Genomic DNA, 18,988 nt, shown 5'->3' on the forward strand with positions numbered 1-18,988 from the left:
TAAAATAAACATAAAATGGTATTGTAGTAGTTAGCTGTGAACTTAAAAATAAACAATAAATTAATGAATCATGCAATAAATTTATTAAAAAATCAAATAATTTCTTTATATTTTATTGAAAAAAACCATTCATAATTTTATAAATAATAGAATCCAGATTCCTAACTTTTCAGATCAAAATTTCGACAGTTCACAAAACTACAAATCAACATCCATTCCTTACGATTCCTTAATTCCTAACTTTTAAGCACAACACATACATTAACTACATTCTAAGAAGGAAATCAAGTTCTGTGTGCTCTTATCTGTCATTTTTAGAGAAATATATTATCTTGGTCATATACTCTTCGATTTTGTGTCATTATCTATAATTTAAATTTTATTGAAACGATAAATTTATAGATTCAATCTATATATTGTATGCTCAAATCACTTTACATCTAAGTGGAGCTTTTAAATATACAACAAAATGAATTACTTACATAAAACATAATGTTAATACTAGTGCTAGTACAAAAAATATTATTCAAAACATACAGGTTTCTCTGGCAAAATTTTGAGAGCAAGTTTGAGAAATTTCATACATTATGGTCAATTAAATATTTCCAATACTGCAACCAGTCTGTATTAATAGTACACAAACTGATTGAGTTATTAATAAATTAAATATTATTAAAACTTATAATAATAATAAGAATATAAAAATAAAATGAAAATAAAGATTAATATTATAAATGTTAATAATATTTAATATTTGTTTTATATGAAATATCTCACAGTATTTGTAAACCTTATGCATTGACTTTATGAACATTTAAACTTCAAAAGACAAATATGCCTCTTGTAGGAAAAAAGCATTTATGGCATTCCATTTTGACTCCCAACATTTTTCGTTTTGCGTGGCATATCCACTCCACTATTCGTTCGCTGTTTTCGCTTTCGTCTTCAATAGACAACTATCGCTCAAAAAAAATACTGCATCATCAAAAAGAGCATGCTAAAGTGTTTCTAAATTAAAAAGTATGATATGACTTCTTACAAACTTCTTATAGAACAAAGGAATAAGCTACAAGCATGTCGATTCTACTTACAATCTGAAATAATATCAAATATTTAAAAGAAAAATTGGTTATTATATACTTTGTCAAAAAATTTGTCAATGCATTTTTCTTGGGGCCTGACCATGAAAAATAGATTTCAAATCCATTTTTACTAGCAAATCAAATCAAATTTTTTAAATAAAGTGAAAATGCTAAAATTAAGAATTAAGGTAATTGCACGTATATTTTGCCAAATTTTTTAAATGAACTTAAGTTTTGATGATACGGTATCTTACTGGGACAAAATATGACATGACAATATTCTTAAAGTGAAAAATATATTCTTTGTAACAATTGAATAAATAATAAGACAAAATATATGTATATATCAATGCAGCAGATTTATACAATTTGAATCGTTCAATCGTCTCTGTGTCCATTATCAAAATGGCCAATAATATATTTATTTATAGCTATAAACATTGCAATATAACAAAGAACAAATCCAATACACGCTTCAATTAACTTTATTTTTTAAGGCCAGGTATGGTTTCTACATACAGTACATATTTAAAATACGTACATTAATATACATATTAAAGTGTGAATTGAAGTTGTTCTATATGCCATAAACAAATTTGTTCACGGATTATCAACACCATTTCACAAACGGTCGAATTATCAGTTGAACAAACGAATACAAAATAAAGATTGCTAAAGTATTAATTAAAAATATAAAAAATATACACAATCAAATATGAAATACCTAATTAGTAATTGGATTTGAGTTATTTTTTAGCCGACCTCTTGGTCTTCCTCGTCGAAACTACCGCTGTTGATTTTGGCGCCGCTGTTTTTGTCGGTTTTGAGGAAGTTGCTGCGGCAGGTTTGGAATTTTTTGAATCTGAAAAATAGAATCATCAAATTAAATAAATTATATTCTTGTGGTTTTTAAAAAAACTTATTTAGCTCTAAATTAAATGACTTACTTTTAGCAGCGACTGCTTTACTCTTAGCGGTCGACGGTGTCTCTGCGGGAACGGCATTCTTTCTCGCCACTTTAGCGAGAACTCTCGCCTTCTTCTGATCAACCACAGGACTTGTCTTGACATTATCGCTTCGTCGTTTTGCGGCTCTGTTCGCCCTGTTGGTGGAGCTGGTCGATGGCGTAGCCTGTGACGTTGTCGCTGTCGCCGTCGCTGATGCAGCTTTTTTCACATCCGTCGCTTTAGCACCGGCAGACTTCTTACCCGTCTTCCTCTTGCCGCCGCTCACTTTACTGGAAGCAACTTTGCGGACTTTCGGGGCGTCGGGAGTTTTTTTAGTGGCGGTGGATTTTTTAGCAGCTTTCGCGGCTGAGGACGCTTTACGTTTCGTGCCCTTTCGCTTGTTTAACTGGCTCTCCTCTTTGTACAGAGAAATATCCACTAAAATAAAAATAATTAGAATATAGGAAAATTTAAAATTAAATAATTGATCAGTAACTGATCAGGTGATGTTTTACTTACAACCATCTGGATGCTCTTCTGTGAAAGATTCTTCCAAAACGTCTTCGCCCTTTTCAACGGCTAGAGATCTGTTTAAAATACTATCTGTTCTCTCTTTTTCGGCATTGGGCAACCTATATTTGCCCTTATCCACTCTAGTCAGATTTAAATTAGTCAATATACAATCAAAATCTAAAACAATAAGACAGTCAACCAAATGTAATTAATAAAATATTATTTAATTATTAATTACCTGTCAAGTCATAAAAATCAGGAGTATAAATCTCCCCAGATTTGTCACTGGTATCCTGCGATAGCCAACGAATTTTAATTTTTGATGATGACTTGTATATATTTTGTACTGCTTGGCATACATAAAAGGTTCCTTCTGAATTTCTAACAGCTAAGAATTCATTTCTAAAATGGAACGAATAAATTAGTTTTTATTCACTTTATATGGACACAAAATACACCTCAAAAGTGTGCGTTACTCACTTGTAGAATACAATTAACTTTTCATCATTATTTCTGTTGGGAGTTGAACTCATTTTGGATATAATTTCCAATTCAGGCAGAGGACTTTGGTAGGGCTGCGTCCTAGTCCTCTGTCGCTTAAGTTTGCCGGTAGTGGTAAGTTTTTGTACTGGTGATTTGTCGTTTCGTGGAGTTTTAGGAGAAGGTTCACCTTCCGTTTTGGCCGCAGATGGTTTGGTCTTTCGCGTTGGCGTTCTAGGCGTCGTGGCTGATGGTGATGTGGTCTTGGCTGGACTTGTTTTGTTGGTGGGAGACGTCTGTAACATGATGCATATTTATTTATAACATGAACAATGACTAATTTCCTAAAATAAAACATGTGATAATAAGTACTAACCTGTTCAGCGAACTTGGCAGGTGCAGCCTCCTCCTCTGTGTCACCATCCGTCTTCTCGCTTCCGTCCGTTTCCGACGATTCATCCACCTTTTCGTCGACGACCTTTTCAGCCTCTCCATCAACGTTGTCCTCTTTCTTTTCTGCTTTCTCTTCCACCTTTTTTTCGGCAACCTTCACCAGTTCCTTCTTTTCCGCAAGGGCTCCGGCTTCAGCGGCCGCACTCTTCTCACTAGCGGACGCTGCGGGAGATTCCGCGGGTGCCGGTGCAGCAGGAGCGGGTGCCTTGGCCTCTTCTGGCGTTTTGGCGGCGGGTTCTGGAGCGGAGGACGCCGCTGGTGGTTGTTGTGCTGGTTTTGGCGGCTCAGAGGGAACCGATGATGGTGCCGGTGCTGCTTGTGCTGGTTTATCGGCAGCGGGTTTTTCCGGCGAACTGGACGAGTTCTATAATAACAATAATTAATTAAATACCGCCCGAACATCTGTCAATGGAATACAACCTGAGGTACTTGTGGAGGAGCGGGCGTTTTTTCCTTCGGAGGCGTCACGTGGTTGCCAGGCGGTGCGTCCGCTTTGACAGGCGACTTCGCCTCGGTTGTTCCGTTGGACTGTGGCTTTTCCGGCGATGCGGACGCTGTCGCCGCCTCTGCCGGTGCGCTGGCCGCCGCTTGTGGTTGTTGGGCTTGTGTGGTGGCGGGTAAAGTCTGGCTAACCGGAGGTAGCGCATTTTGCTGGAAAATTATATAAAAAATCATTTATTTCGTAAAAAAAGAACATACCATTTCCTTTAGGATGCATTTTTTCGAGCATGCTTCCACCATATTTAACATATGTTATACAGCAGTAAAATTTTTAAAACAGGTTTATCAAAATGAAAACATTACGTGATCGATATCAAAAGTAAATATTCATAGATAAGAATATGACCAACATGAAATTTTATTTGATTATTATTGATAAATTCATGAATGGTCCAAACATTTGTATTTCCGAAAACAAAAGTTACAATCAATCCTTGGTTCTTTTAAATTACAAAATATATTCAATAATTTTTCTAATTGTGCATTTCTATACACAAATCCATTGTCTTTTGCACTAATTACTAATAAACATAATTTAAGATAATGATTATTGACTTTACAACAAAAAAAATTAAAGCCACCAGTACTTACATTTGGAGGATGTCCGAGATTCGGTTGATATCCTCCCGAGAACGGTGGAGCCTTCGGCGCATTGTACACTTGTCCGGCGGTAGCGGAAGAGGGCACGTTCGCTACCGGGTGATTGCTGGCCGGTATGCCGGAATTGTACGACGAATTGTTGGGCACATTTAGGGAATAGTGATTCTGGGACGCGTTTGGATGAGTATGGGCCGCGTTCGTGTTGTGGGGTAAATTGACCAGGTTCTGGGGCATGTGAGAGGAGGGCGGTTGGCCGTAGGTCGCCGGAGCTCCTCCTTGCGGATGCATTGGCTTGTTCAATTGGGCGGCGACTTGAGCTGACTGGGGACCAGATGTTGTGAGTACTGGTTTTAGAGTTGTGTTCATTCTAGGACTAGTCTCACCAGATAATGTCTGAAATTATGAATAATATAATTATCTGTTGATTTATATAACCGTTAAATTGTAACTTCACCCCGTCAATGTTTTATTGTTATGTGGTTTTAAAAATTTATAATTACGTACTTATGCAATTAACTAAAATAAATAAATTAAGAAAACTATTTTTAGTGTATGTAATAATAATTGATTAAACCTACAGAAATATTGTGCATAAACAGATAACATTTATTAGGAAAGCTGACACACATTACATATTTGTATTTTGACAAAGTTTATAACAGAAAATAAGTTTGTAAAACGAAGTTCATGCACAAATAACATTAAATATATAAGATAAATATAAAAAAATAACTAACCAATCTCAAATTTCAAATTTAATTTTGAGTCAAATCCTTAATTTATTAATTTGAATAGTTGTTATTAATATTTTAATTATATTTATCAAGTCATTCGAGAACTATTTTATCTTATAATAAATTGATTGCTTTATAAGGTAAAAATCATAAAAAATATATATAACAATATAATTGTGAGATTTTTTCGCATGTTACAATAATTTACCTGAAAATCCTCAAATTCCCGAAAAATTAATTGCACTATCAACTATAACCAAGAGTCAACACGATTTATTTGATATTGCAAGTGGCGTTGTTGTCAAGTAGGTTAAAACTTGTTACATAAATATTATTCAGACACTCTAATTGCCGATATAATTAAACCAAAACTACAACAGAACGATGCAATATTTAAATCATTAAATATATCAGCAATATATTGAAAAGAAATCCGAAATACACATAACCGAAAATTGTCAAACTATTTCAAAACTATAGTGAGCCATGATTCGTGGTTCATTTGTCATTGCATGCGGCGTTGCCAAATTTCATATCAAACAAGTGATGCACTTTGAAATTATGGCCTAAAATAGCATTTCCTAATATGTATTTTCAAAAATAATACCATAACTAGAAAACAACAAAGACACAACCACAAATTGCTAATAATTTAATATGCAATACCGTTCACAATACGCATACTTGAATCTTGTTTTATAATTACCTTTTCAAATTACAGAACACAAACCACACTAATGAGTGGAAATGTATAACTAAAATTAGGTGGATCTAACGCTAGGAAATAAATTATTCCGTAACTATGAATGAGTCAAGAGAAAAATTGCGGCGCTTGAATCTAAAAATCTGAACCACATTAGTAGGTGAAAAGTAAACACAAGCTTTTGAAAGAATTCAATTGAACAACAAACAAGATTGTAATATCTAAGAAATTCTTGATTTACTGTAGGCAATGCCCTTGAAATCATCCACTTCCAACAGAGAGCACAATTTCAAAACAGACACACAACAATCCGAAGTGGAAGTCGAGTAACCACAACAACAACAACAAACCCCGTGTAGGTGAATATGCGAGGTGAAAAAAGGAAATTAACCCATTTTGACAGAAACAACACGGGGGGAGACGGGCGACGGAATTGTTTCGCGGCCGGCAAATAATCACCTCAAATCAGCATCAGCGCAACCCGACTTCTCCAGCATCGATGCACACCACAAAACTAAATCGCAACTCACACCGGCTGCGAGAGAAATCAAGCCCGCCGAAAAGTGGCGGAATGCTTCGTTGTTGTTTACGGTAGAAACAAACAGCTTGGGGTAGAGTGGTCTAAAAATTGTGGGAAACGCAATTCGGGGATCGGGAGACGTGCATAGAAAACTACGTGCACGCCAAACTTTATGCAAATCTACCGGTTACGTTATTTACTTACTTAAAAACATTGTTTTTGAAACACGCAAAATAAAACACAAATTCACTGGACACTTATGGCGTCTGCACGTATACCTCTCGCGGCTTGTCGCTTGTCGGTCATTTCACTGTATCGCCGTCACTTTCTCGCCCACGTGTTCCGGTTATGCGCGTCCTTTTCTAACGGGTAGGTATAAAATGCTAAGGCAGCCTTTATGGACGTGTACTGTCCGTTCTGAAAACGTTGGCTGAATTTATTTATGTAAAAAATGGACGTCGTTTATGGCATTTCTTGAAAATGTGCCGATAATAAAATTTTATTAAAGCAGTATTTGATTAAATTTCTAATTTCGTTTAATTTTGGTGCGATTGTTGGTTTAATTAAGTGGCGCGCAATTTAAATAAGTTACTTTATAGGGCCTATATCCTTTTGTATAAAATTCAATATTCTGTTTTCAATGGTCTTATTAATTTGAAATAATAACTAATACACACGTAAATATTTTTTTAATATTTCGAACAATAATATACTGGTGTTTTAATTAAATTTTTACAGGAAATATTATTATTTATGTAACAAGAGTCAGTTGGTGGTATTGTTAAAATTTTGTTCAAATAAATTAAAATAACATTAAAAATCATCTTTTATTTAATATTAAATTAAGTACATATACAAATTCACAAGTCACCAAAATTGCTGTTATAAATATTTTTGTTTTCTAATTAAACATACGTGCCAAAATCACACTTATAAGTGAGGGCACCTGAAAAGCAATCTAACAATAAATAAATAGTGATCGTACAAAGCGACCTTTTGCAAAATTATTTTATCTAAATGTAACTAATATTTTTAGTACCGTTAATACAATGAGGATTTTTGCACTTCGTGCTTGTCAATAATGTCACTCAGTTGTCAATTTTGTAATGGGGCTACAGATTATTTACAGTAGCCGACAGTCTTTTACTCTGCATTGCCGATTTGTAATTTTGTGTAAAATTAATTAAAATGTCGTGTGAGTACACCATAATATAACCAACACAAAATTAAATTAATTGTTTGTTAGTAACACGAATTAATAACACTAAAACCTTGACGACATTTATTTAACTCTGTAAACTGAATTGACCACAGCATACATGTCGGCCCAAAATAGGATTTACTGGTTAGGAAAATGAAGATGACACTGTCGTCACCAAGCAGCACAAACTCAAATGATCGACAACCTGTGAATTTTGATCAGAAGTTAGTATAAAAGTACTTAAAAAAGACTTAATGTGATACATGTTTAAAATCATTTTTGTTGCAGATCACTGAGTCCAAGTTCAAGTCCACGGAGTAGTCCCAGACCTTCTCCCAGGCCTCAGACTAAAAAGGAACACAAATCTGATACCCATTTGTCTGTTAATTATAAAGAACAGACATCATTTAAACATGAAGGATCTCCTTCTGTAAGTAGCTAATTTTCAATTTCCTTTTTGTGAATTTTCTACAAAAATATCTTATTAAATTTATAGTTGTATAGGGAATCAAATCCAAATAAAATTTTGTTTATAAATCCATTTGATTATATTTAAATGATCCAACAAAATTATAGTGTATTTTGTGAAGGACACCTCATACGCGCATTTAAAATAATAAAGTAATTATCACATTGAACAGAGATCAATGTATGTTATTATTTTCCGTTTCCCGTTTACATTAATTTGATACAGCAACATGTTTAATTGTATGATTTATATTTAGTAATTGGACTTGCAATTTTAATACTTACAGAGTGAAAGGTTTGTTTCAAAATTTTTAGAGAGTCAACTTTTCAAGGGGAACTGAAATCATGTTTTTGTTATTTATTATAAAACTATTGATAATTAGTAGTTATTAAACACATAATTATCAATAATTATTTGACTTCTTTCAATAAGTTAATGACTTTTACTCCTAAATAAAAAAATAAATGTACCTTTTTATTTTGAAGTAACTAGAAAAGTTACTTTTCAACACTGTGTTACTCAAATTATACTGTACCAATTGTTTTTATCTACTCTAGCATAGTAAAAAATACATAGTCATTTAATGTTTTAATTTCAAAAATGGTTTAAATGATTATTTTAAATACATTAAGGACAAAACTGTGATAAATTCCAGATTACGTCAATTGATACTTAAAAAGATTACATAAACTAATATTCGTCAGTGGATGCTTGAAAAGCAGACGTTTTTGTATTTAAATCGTAAGTAGTTATCTTGAACATTACTAGCTTTTCAAAATAATTACCTGTATGACTCACAATTAGATTGATTATGTGTAGGTTTATAACAAGTATTAAGTACTCTGCGTTTTATTATGTTGTTTGGATGGTTTTATTTTTTAAACAATTCAACTAGTGCAATGTTTTTTGTATATCAGAATAAAACTCTCAACGGTTGTGATTCATTTATATAGATATTGAATTTGTACACTACTTGTGTTTCCTGTTTGAAACGTTAGCGATGGTATGTTTGAAAACATTAGTTAACTAATTCTGTGTTAACTCAAATTTATCAGAATATTATAGTTATATTATTCAGAGTATGTTATCGCAAGTATTTATTTAAATTGCTGTCGTTCCACATACAATGCAGGTAAACATGTATTTTTAAGCCTGACAAATTAATCTAAATGCATGTTTTTCTTTTATTGAATTATTTGATCAGTATTTTATAATGTCAGTTTTTATATGTGGGTGGTTTGACACATAGATTAACCTAGTAATTCTAAATTCTTGTACTTATGTCACAAATAACGTCTTTGTCAAAATGGATTTTATAAAAACATGTCTACAATAGAAGTTACCAAAGTTTCTACGAATGTCGGAACCCAAACAAATTTACATGTAGCACCTTATTCTTTTAATTATTCACCTGTAGTACCTAAACTGACAAAGCAAATAGCTACAGAGATTCATATAAAACCAGATGAAGATATTAGAAAATACCTTTCCGTATTAAAATATACTGGTTTGAGGTTAATTAATAGGAATGCTGAAAAAGTGATTATATTGAACAGTAATAAAAATGTATACAAATCGGTAGCTTTGAACAGATTTAGATTTTCTCTATTTCTTCCTAACATTCGTGACATAGCACTAAGTGATGACGATGGAATTAGTGATATGTGCTCCGAATTGCTATCAATCTATAGCCACCTCCCGCCAATTAAATGGGTAAATTTGGTTTACTTCAATTCAACGTGGACACACAGCAGTAAAACATTATGAAATATATTATTTCCTGTTTACATCCAATCCACAATAAACAATAATTACGCATTTGAAACAAATTGATGATTTTGACTAATGCTAGTTTGCTTTTCACTTTAGCACAAAATGTATAAACAATTTTTCAGAGCCAAGAGGGTTCTGTTACTGGAATAAGTATAAGCACACCAGACATCACACCTCCATCTGAATACAAGGGGACTGAGAGTGGCGCATCAACCACCAAAGAAAGAAGCTCCCGGAGCAAGAAAAAGTCGTCATGGTTTAATTCATTTTATCCTACTTACAAGTCCCGTTCGGAGGATTTTAAACGGATCTTCAAAGATGTGCCCGATGATGAACGATTAGTTGTAGGTAAGACTGCGGTAAACGCATCATGATCTGCTATGTGTACACCAGATTTCTCAACTGATTTAATACCGGATGAGTGTCATAAAAAGTCACGTTGAATAATTACAATCAATATCCGATGAGGTGGTTGGTATAACAAGTCATCAATTTGTAGATTACTCTTGTGCGTTGCAAAAGGAAATCTTGGTTCACGGACGTTTATACGTCACTCAGAACTATTTGTGTTTTTACGCAAATATATTTGGCTGGGAAACCAATGTGTCGATGAAATGGAAGGAGGTAACCTCCATATCGAAGGAAAAGACCGCCCTTGTCATACCGAATGCGGTGTTAATTTCGACTCGAGCCGATCAGAAGTTTTTCTTCACCAGTTTCGTGGCACGGGACAAGACGTATATTATGCTCTTTCGAGTATGGCAGAATGCATTGATGGATCAACCTATGTCAGCTTCCGAGATGTGGACTTGGGTATGTATTTTTTTACGGGTGTTGTTGTCAGAAATGACAGAGATATTTGTTCTTTGGAATAAGCGTATATTGATAAAACAGGATGACTATCTTAACAATAACATATATATTTATTTTAAACATCTGTAAAATTGTTAAAGCACAAACGAAAAACGTATAGAAAAAGGGTTAAGAGATATAAATCAGTAAAAAATTTAAATAAAACTACTCCGCTAAAAATATTTCACCGGATTTATAAAACATGATTACTATTTCTCCCCCACATAGAATGTTATTAAAATTGAACATGTGCTGAATCTGTTACTAATTTGAAAGGCATATGAATTTATGTTGATAATTAACTTATTTTAATCACTTATAATTGTTATTAATTTTTAATTATTAGTTTGATTATATATCCTATTTGAATCATAAATGCAAATTAGCTAAATTTTATCATTCAAGTGAAATAACATGTGTACGATATCTCACGTTTGTGTTTCCCTCTATGCGTTTATAATTAGATTACATACAACATTACTTCTTATAAAAAGTATGCTTTATTTAGGTTCACCAAAGTTATGGTGATGAACTTGGCTTAACAAGTGACGACGAAGATTACATCGCTCCGGGTACGGAAGACGACAAATTATCTGCGAGATCAATTGAATCTTTCTCAGAGGTGAGTCAGCATAAATCGAATGGATTAATGACAACAGAATAACTTAGGATAAAATGTAATTAAATTAGCGAAATCTTATCATACCTTATCAGTATCATAACAGGGACAACGGTATCGAAGAGTTTGTATGAATTTAATATAATACGAGTAAAATGAATAACATTACGACTTACATTGTTTATTTTACAAAAGTAAGTTGTCATATTTGTTAAATCGCACTTATTAAATAAAATTGATTTAATATGATATTTATCTCTTTAAAAACGAAGTGCAGACTTTGTGTGTTTAATTTATAATTATGTAAAACCTGGCAATAACATTTACAAAAACACAATTTATTACAGAACGAGGGTGTTACTGAAGGCGTTATTGATCCCGATGTAATGGAGGATCTTGAGGAAAAACCAAGTAACATAGAGCCCAGCAAGGCGCCATCGGAATGTTCTCACATACCCACCGACAGATCTGAAACCGAATCTGATCAGGAGAAGTCCAAGTAAGTTAAACTAAACGTTAAAAATTGTTAAAAATCGCCGTGCATCTTTAATATGTTCACTTATAACATCGTAGTTTACTTTCAGTATCATCGCATTATCATCAAATCCCACATTTTTACCCAGAAAACAGTCCCCTCCTAGTTCCAGTTCATCCTCGGTGTTAGAAAACGATGGATCTAGTTTTTCAGGAAGTCAAGTGACACGAGATTCGATCGTAACGAACCTCAAACCAATGAAACCAAGACGAAAGTCGTAAGTCCACCCAAGAAATATTTTGTGGATTAATCTACTAAGAAATATAATCGTCTTTACATTCTTATTCAATGTATTCAATCAATAATTGGATGGATTAACTTTTAATTAAAATTATTGTCACTGTTATTGCACAGAATAATATTCAACATAGAATTTCTAATCACACTTCAATTCTGATTTACACAAACTAATGAATTCTATCTGTCTAAAACAATTCTTTTATATTTGATATATTAATCTTATAATTAATGTTACATATGAGGTGCAGATTAATAATATACACAGAATGTTTAACATTGTTAATAATGATTTATCAATAACATCACTTTTCAACAAAACCTGTCTGGAGGAAAACTTGTGCACTCCCAAATAAATATTACTAAGAATGTTGTCTCCTTTCCAGAACCGGAGCAAAATCGAAATGTACTTCGAAACATGGAGGGCGTCAACTGGTCAAAGAGACCATGCCCATACATTTGGACCAGTTGTTCACATTGTTATTCACCAGTTCTAAATTCTACTTGGACTTCCACGCCAGTCGGAAAACTACGGATCTGACGCAAACGCCTTGGACCCACAATCCGGTGGACAATAGCAAAAGTCGCGTGGTCTGTCAGACGATCGCTCTGAGCCACGCCATGGGCCCCAAATCGGCCCAAGTTACCGAAACACAAGTAATGCTTCCGTGTAGCAAAGCTGGTCAGTTATATGCCATAGATATCGAAACGGTGAATGCGGGAGTTCCTTATGCCGACAGTTTTGTGGTCTTGGTGCACTACTGCCTAGAGAAGATCTCGGACACACAGAGCTCGATGTCTGTTTATGCACAAATAAAGTATAAGAAGTCTGTGTGGGGATTGGTTAAAACCATGATAGAGAAAAACTGTTGGTCTGGATTAGTAGATTTTTTCGGTGCGCTGGTCAAAGCACTACGATCCGAAGCCGAAGGTGATATACTAGAAATAAGGAAGTCGAAGCGAAAGAAACGACTTCATAGTTTACCAAAAATTGAAAAGTCAAGAGTGGGTATGTATTAAATCTTAGTTTTTATTTAATTAAGTCCATATTTCAATTTAAGTATAACGAAGGCATTATTTATTGATTATTATCCTACAGAATTAGTTATAATTATAAATTTTAAGGTAATGCTGGTAGAAAAATCTCACAAATCATTATTGGAAGAAGAAAATAGTGTAGACTTCAGTTTTGTTGAATACTATTAGAAAGCTAATTCATGCATTTTGAAGGATAATAGCGGAGAACTTAAAATGTACTTGTTAAAATGATAATAGAAAATAATTGGTAATTAAATACCTGGTCTATAACAAACCAACAGGTTACAATCCTCCCTCTAATCAAAAATAGTTTTTTGTCTAATATTTATATTAAAACTTCTAATTCCACTCTAATTGTTACTTTCATAAAATATACTTTATAATTAAATTGTATTAAGGTTGGACATACAGTGAATATAAATATTTCGAATTACGATTCAATTAATATTTACACTTTTTACATGTAAAATTAATTTTGTTTTCTTTTACAGTAATACCGGGAAGAAAAAAGTTGCAGCCTTGTGGGTTGTTTAGTTCAGATACTGTAACCCTAATAGTATTTTTTGTATTAATGATTTTAGTATTTTTAAATGTGATGCTCTATATGAAACTGTGGTCTTTAGAAGAATCTCCTCCTTATACTATAGATGTACAAGTTATTCAGTAAGTACATTGTTGATGCTCATATATGAAATGTTAATTGTATGTATAACTAATCCTTTCAGAAATTTACCAAAATCTCATGATGAATGGATTCAGTTGCTACAAAAACAGGAATCTTTACATACAATAGAAGTAAAGAAGTGGCAAAAAATACTTAAAACTGCCGTAGGACTTTTAAAACAAGTACTGTTCTAATACACTTGATTCTTAACGAATGACTGAGTATGTTTTCAGGCGGAGGAATCTCTTTCTGAGCTGCAGAAGTCTATTTATCCTAAGTCTCTTATGAAAGGTGATAGTGGGCATGTAGATAAAGGAGGAGAGTTGTAGTTGATTTTTGTTATGTTTTTATTATTCTATGTCAGCGCGCACTGTGTTATATTTATAGTAGATTTATCAATTGTTCCTTACACAATATAATGTTATTGAATAAAGTTTTAAAATTTGAACACTGTATTTTTATCTATTTCATTAAACCATTTTTTTTTGGTTACTATTGTGTAAGATAAACATAAAATCAATAATTTTATGTATTAAGTAAGCAGGTGTTGTATCTTATCGCAGTTGTCTGATAAAACTATATAATTGAAACAATGAGTCCTGTGGATAACTTATCAAATATCCAAATATTCGATCCCACCTAGGCTTGTCTAATGACTTTTTCAACTATGTGTATTATCTTTTATATATCATTTATTACGTTCACTGCGTAGCACATGTTTATATTAATAATTAAACAATAATCTAGATTTTACAAAACAACTATTTTAAAGTAAGTATATTTTTGTATATACGTATTATTCACAAATTTTTAATAAAATGTGAAATTAATAATAGACTAATTAATAAATCATTTCGGTTAGAAAAGAAAATGAGTGATAGTGGTCCAAACTCGATTCGATGTACCAATGAACATGATGGACAGAAACTGGTATCTGATACTTTAAATTTTCCAATCAACGAACTATTTACTATAATTTTCACACACTCGCAATTCTTCGACGACTTTCAAGAGCTAAGAAAGAATACCGTTTTACAACTGACAGAATGGGAAGAGAATTCTTTAGACAACACCAAAACCCGACTAGTCTCTTTAATTATGACATTGCCAAAAGGTTTGGGACCTAAAACATCGCAATGTCTTTCAACACAAGTGAGTAAATAAATTGACAAATTTAAATATAAAAAAAATGTTTTTATTTAGGTAATATTGCCTTGTAGTAAGCCGGAATATCTCTACAGTATAGATGAAGAAACCCTCAATGAAGGAATTCCTTACGCAGACAGATTTAAAATTCAAGTACATTTCTGTTTAGAAAGAATTTCAGATAATAAAACTTCAATTACGGTATATGGAAAAGTGGTTTATAACAAATCTATATTAGGATTTATAAAAAGTAAGTTTAAAGATGGGGTTTAACCACTTTTTAATATTTTTTTACCAAGGCATGATTGAGAAAAACGCTCTCGCTGGGGTCATTGATACCTATAGTACGATGTTTCGGATATTAAAGGAGAAAGGTGATGAGTACCGACTTGGCAATAAAAGGCGTGTGAAAAGAAAAGCTCCTGTAAAAGTTAAAGAAAACAGATGTAGGTATTACTTTACTGCTTTTGGGCAATAAATTTAAAAAATTACTTTACGCTAATAAATTTAAATATCAAAAACAATAATAAATTCCTTTTGTAGATCATATGGAGAAGAAAAGACCGCCAAAGTCAAAATCATCCCACACTGCTATTTGGATTATTTTCTTTTTCTTATTATTCCTCCTGTTAGTAAATGCAGTGTTGTATGGAAAGGTTTTATCTTTGGAAAAGTCCGACCCATTCTCAGAATTGTAAGTAAGGTTTATTTACAATTTATCGGTGGTAATTGATATATTTTAGAAATGTACAATTTGGAGATATTCATAATTCAGAATCTGCCATTCTTGACTCAGACCAATGGAAAAAGTTATTAGAAGAAAGTATAGATTTGCTAAAACGGGCAAGTGTTAATTGAAAAGTATTTTGACGATATACATCTTATTAAAAATGTACGTTTTACAGGTGGAACATTCTATTATGTCTAAGAAAAAGTTATTAATAGATAGAAATAGAAATGAATTGTGAAGTAAATATGAATAAAATGTATTTATTTTTTACTCCATCTAATTTAATATTCCAACCTTTATTGAAAATATGAAAAAAATAAAACAAGTTCATGACCTTGATATATACAGTTTATTACAATATATATGACAAGGTGTATTTTATAACAACTTATGAATAGTCATTTACTTGTCTTCTGGCTTAGAGAAAACTAAGGTGTATCCGCACTTTCCACAATAATGACGGTCCTCCATGGCTGCCATGAAGACACCAGCTCCACATTGCTCACCAGGGCATTCACGTCTCAATCTGTGGATTTTTCCATTTTCGTCAACCTGTAATCAAATTAAGTGTTTTAATTCAAAAATATTTCATTTATTTAACAAATATATAAATTTTCATCAATTTCACATATTATTTTAGAAAATATTCGTTTCTCGAGTTGTATTATTTAACTAACTAAAATATACAAGAAACAGAAAATTAGAAATTTACCTTATAATATTTCAATACAGCCAACTTGACCTTCTTCTTCTTGTGCTTGATTTTCTTGGGGGTGGAGTAATTCTTCTTCTTACGTTTCTTGGCACCACCTCTCAATCTCAGGACAAGGTGGAGGGTAGATTCCTTCTGGATATTGTAGTCAGACAAAGTACGACCATCTTCCAGTTGTTTACCAGCAAAGATCAAACGTTGCTGATCTGGGGGGATTCCCTCCTTATCCTGGATCTTAGCTTTCACATTTTCAATAGTATCAGAAGGCTCGACCTCAAGGGTGATGGTCTTGCCAGTCAAGGTTTTGACAAAGATCTGCATTCTGGGGAGCTATCTGCAAAATAAACATATACATTATAGATAACTATACGCAAACAAAAATATGTTCCCACCACATGTTGTTCAATATAGTAAATGTAAATAAAACGCGACACTTATTAAAATTATTTATTTATGAAGAAACTTACAATACACAAAAACTTATACTAAGAGCACTGCATTTATACACCCATCATTCTCTGGATTATTGGTGACCTGGGCATATTTTCCCCAGACAACTTTACCTGCCTGTGTAACCAAACCTAACTCAGATATGTTTACTTCAATGACAGTACCCTTTGTTATAACACCCAAACTGGTAAACATTGGTGAACTGGGATTCTTCTTTACTCCAATAATGGGCAAGTGGAATGTGGCCTTCAGTTCTGGATGAGTAACATGTGCCTTTTTGAATCTCAGTGCCATTGGTCTTATAAATCTCTCAAACTTTGGAGGTTTCCTAGTGAATCCTTCCCCAACAAATGTCACCTTTGTGACCATGCGCTTCCAGGCTTTCCTCTTTGTTTTGCCAGATTTGACAACTTTCAATACTTCAGCATCTGCCTGTGCTCTGACTTTCGGTATAGGTACATCCCATTTTCCAGCTTTCTCTTTGCGCTTCTGTTTTATCATGTTCGATAAAACCTTGGCCCTGGATTGAACATCACGATCCAGAAGATATACTGGGAGGGCACCCTCAGCCACTTTTTCTGTTGTTTTCTTAACCTTCTTCTCTTCATGTGCCTTGATTTTCTTTTTCATCTGTATCTTTTCATTTCTTCTTTCTTTGTTAAATATTTTGGCCTTTATACCGCGCAGAGTTCTGGCGGTTTGGGCTCTCTTGTGGGGCTCACGAGCCTCACGTTTCCTTTTGCGTTCTTCATAGTCGAGTCTGCGACCGTAGAGTTTGCGGTGACGTTCAATATACTCGTTCTGTGGCATTTTGTGTCTGGAACAATGTAAAATAAAAACAGTTTACTTATATGGGTATAATCATATTCAACGCTTGTGTTAACTCTTTGAATATGACTATACACCGGAAAGTACAAGTGTTGTGTACTACTTACCTTACAAATATAACCTGACTTAAATAGTCATATTCAAGGATTTATCCACAGTACACTTGTTACAGAAATAGTAAACGTTAAAACATACTAATGCAATAAGCAAAACCGGTATAAATGAGTAAAAACTCTAGATACAAACATTTAATGTTTTCAAAACCATGTGGTTTCCATTTTGCAACCTTGTAACTAAACTACTATAAATTTATAAAAATAATTGTTGGGGTATTGAACAACGTGTGGTTTGGATAAGTGCAACAAATGCATTTTAATTTACCTATTTACACTAAACTAATAACTATTAAAACATATCACAACATCTACGCACCTTCTACTCCACCATGACACGCCGAGAAAAGAAAGATTGACGTGAAGGATGTGACGAAGAGAGAAAATTATTATTTCCGGCAGTCTACCAACATAAGAAAAAAAATTTGAAAATTCGCTTTTCCTTTCATTATATCATGTATAATTAAATTATATTTACCAAAAAAATTACTACAATTAAAACACATACTTTTCTCAATTTAAAATATAAAATCAACGTATTTATTCAACGAATATAATTTATAAAAAGTTACTGTTTTAAGTTGGCATTCCCCGCCACTATTTGAAATATATCATGTAACTTTTACATCAATTGTTGCAAATTTATTTACAGTTACCGGTTTTATTTTTTTTATATTTACTGTATAATGTTTGATAACGGAGAATAATAAAATAATTTTTTCATAACTATTATGAGATTTTTCAATCATTTTGTTAATTTTATTCATAAATAAAATTAACAAAATGGTTGAAAAATCTTACTCTGATCAAATGTTTTTGAGGTGATTACAACTGATCTTAAAATATTAAAACTCTTTATTAAGTAATTAGATTGTATAATCATAATTTATATAATAGGACAACAGAATAAGGTTGATAAATCAATAGTCGAGCGTGACTTTGAGCGTAATGGGAAATTATTGTTATGTATTTATATTGTGTGAAGTTATAGTTATTCATTCAATCTTAATAGCATATTAATAAAACATTTCATTAATGTAGATAATATTATATTTTGTGTAAATATTTATAAATATACACAGTGATGA

The 18,988-nt window shown here is 32.7% G+C and overlaps 5 protein-coding genes across 10 annotated transcripts; 2 read left to right on the forward strand and 3 right to left on the reverse strand.

Moving 5' to 3' along the window:
- Positions 1-97: 97 nt before the first annotated feature.
- LOC109596632 (neurofilament heavy polypeptide) lies at positions 98-6,865 on the reverse strand. Of its 3 annotated transcripts, none has more exons than XM_020012202.2 (9): positions 6,738-6,865; positions 4,568-4,969; positions 3,896-4,126; positions 3,399-3,839; positions 3,023-3,318; positions 2,781-2,944; positions 2,549-2,719; positions 2,030-2,467; positions 98-1,944 (listed from the first exon to the last, which is right to left on the reverse strand). In XM_020012202.2, the coding sequence occupies exons 2-9, from the start codon at positions 4,940-4,942 to the stop codon at positions 1,829-1,831; spliced, it is 2,232 nt and encodes a 743-aa protein (XP_019867761.2). In that variant the 5' UTR covers positions 4,943-4,969; positions 6,738-6,865; the 3' UTR covers positions 98-1,828. The 3 variants fall into 3 exon arrangements, with proteins under 3 accessions (XP_019867761.2, XP_049820314.1, XP_019867762.2); XM_049964357.1 differs by lacking the exon at positions 6,738-6,865 and adding an exon at positions 6,473-6,607; XM_020012203.2 differs by lacking the exon at positions 6,738-6,865 and adding an exon at positions 5,519-5,650.
- Positions 6,866-7,578: 713 nt separating this feature from the next.
- On the forward strand, positions 7,579-14,369 carry LOC109596629 (protein Aster-B-like). 4 transcript variants are annotated; one of them, XM_020012199.2, is made up of 12 exons: positions 7,579-7,728; positions 7,848-7,958; positions 8,023-8,164; positions 10,099-10,324; positions 10,476-10,789; positions 11,337-11,450; positions 11,795-11,946; positions 12,032-12,199; positions 12,606-13,228; positions 13,749-13,920; positions 13,983-14,103; positions 14,155-14,369. In XM_020012199.2, the coding sequence occupies exons 2-12, from the start codon at positions 7,888-7,890 to the stop codon at positions 14,248-14,250; spliced, it is 2,199 nt and encodes a 732-aa protein (XP_019867758.1). In that variant the 5' UTR covers positions 7,579-7,728; positions 7,848-7,887; the 3' UTR covers positions 14,251-14,369. The 4 variants fall into 4 exon arrangements, with proteins under 4 accessions (XP_019867758.1, XP_049820316.1, XP_049820318.1 ...); XM_049964358.1 differs by having other exon boundaries at positions 7,618-7,726; positions 7,780-7,958; XM_049964359.1 differs by lacking the exon at positions 12,032-12,199.
- Positions 14,370-14,577: 208 nt separating this feature from the next.
- Positions 14,578-16,225, forward strand: LOC126264841 (protein Aster-B-like). Its single transcript, XM_049964367.1, has 6 exons — positions 14,578-14,692; positions 14,784-15,073; positions 15,125-15,317; positions 15,367-15,513; positions 15,611-15,761; positions 15,811-16,225. The coding sequence occupies exons 2-6, from the start codon at positions 14,792-14,794 to the stop codon at positions 15,923-15,925; spliced, it is 888 nt and encodes a 295-aa protein (XP_049820324.1). The 5' UTR covers positions 14,578-14,692; positions 14,784-14,791; the 3' UTR covers positions 15,926-16,225.
- On the reverse strand, positions 16,128-18,292 carry LOC109596631 (ubiquitin-40S ribosomal protein S27a). The gene is made up of 3 exons (XM_020012201.2): positions 18,220-18,292; positions 16,510-16,843; positions 16,128-16,349 (listed from the first exon to the last, which is right to left on the reverse strand). Exons 2-3 carry the CDS (start codon positions 16,828-16,830, stop codon positions 16,200-16,202), a joined length of 471 nt encoding a protein of 156 aa, XP_019867760.1. The 5' UTR covers positions 16,831-16,843; positions 18,220-18,292; the 3' UTR covers positions 16,128-16,199.
- On the reverse strand, positions 16,943-18,184 carry LOC109596630 (ribosome biogenesis protein NSA2 homolog). The gene is made up of 2 exons (XM_049964368.1): positions 18,169-18,184; positions 16,943-17,776 (listed from the first exon to the last, which is right to left on the reverse strand). Exon 2 carries the CDS (start codon positions 17,767-17,769, stop codon positions 16,990-16,992), a length of 780 nt encoding a protein of 259 aa, XP_049820325.1. The 5' UTR covers positions 17,770-17,776; positions 18,169-18,184; the 3' UTR covers positions 16,943-16,989.
- Positions 18,293-18,988: the final 696 nt, after the last annotated feature.

This window comes from Aethina tumida, chromosome 3 (genome assembly GCF_024364675.1).
Source record: "Aethina tumida isolate Nest 87 chromosome 3, icAetTumi1.1, whole genome shotgun sequence".
Lineage (NCBI taxonomy): Eukaryota > Metazoa > Arthropoda > Insecta > Coleoptera > Nitidulidae > Aethina > Aethina tumida.

What these genes read in the sequence shown, in the direction of transcription:
- LOC109596631 (XM_020012201.2), bottom strand. Translation starts at nt 16,830, where the DNA reads ATGCAGATCTTTGTCAAAACCTTGACTGGCAAGACCATCACCCTTGAG. An exon ending in CTGTATTGAAATATTATAAG is followed by an intron (nt 16,350 to 16,509) that starts GTAAATTTCTAA and finishes ATTTGATTACAG; the next exon opens with GTTGACGAAAATGGAAAAAT.
- LOC126264841 (XM_049964367.1), top strand. Translation starts at nt 14,792, where the DNA reads ATGAGTGATAGTGGTCCAAACTCGATTCGATGTACCAATGAACATGAT. An exon ending in CGCAATGTCTTTCAACACAA is followed by an intron (nt 15,074 to 15,124) that starts GTGAGTAAATAA and finishes GTTTTTATTTAG; the next exon opens with GTAATATTGCCTTGTAGTAA. An exon ending in AAAAGTTAAAGAAAACAGAT is followed by an intron (nt 15,514 to 15,610) that starts GTAGGTATTACT and finishes TTCCTTTTGTAG; the next exon opens with ATCATATGGAGAAGAAAAGA.
- LOC109596629 (XM_020012199.2), top strand. Translation starts at nt 7,888, where the DNA reads ATGAAGATGACACTGTCGTCACCAAGCAGCACAAACTCAAATGATCGA. An exon ending in CCTGTGAATTTTGATCAGAA is followed by an intron (nt 7,959 to 8,022) that starts GTTAGTATAAAA and finishes TTTTTGTTGCAG; the next exon opens with ATCACTGAGTCCAAGTTCAA. An exon ending in CCGTAGGACTTTTAAAACAA is followed by an intron (nt 14,104 to 14,154) that starts GTACTGTTCTAA and finishes GTATGTTTTCAG; the next exon opens with GCGGAGGAATCTCTTTCTGA.
- LOC109596632 (XM_020012202.2), bottom strand. Translation starts at nt 4,942, where the DNA reads ATGAACACAACTCTAAAACCAGTACTCACAACATCTGGTCCCCAGTCA. An exon ending in AAGTTAATTGTATTCTACAA is followed by an intron (nt 2,945 to 3,022) that starts GTGAGTAACGCA and finishes GTTCCATTTTAG; the next exon opens with AAATGAATTCTTAGCTGTTA. An exon ending in TGATTTTTATGACTTGACAG is followed by an intron (nt 2,720 to 2,780) that starts GTAATTAATAAT and finishes TTATTGTTTTAG; the next exon opens with ATTTTGATTGTATATTGACT.
- LOC109596630 (XM_049964368.1), bottom strand. Translation starts at nt 17,769, where the DNA reads ATGCCACAGAACGAGTATATTGAACGTCACCGCAAACTCTACGGTCGC.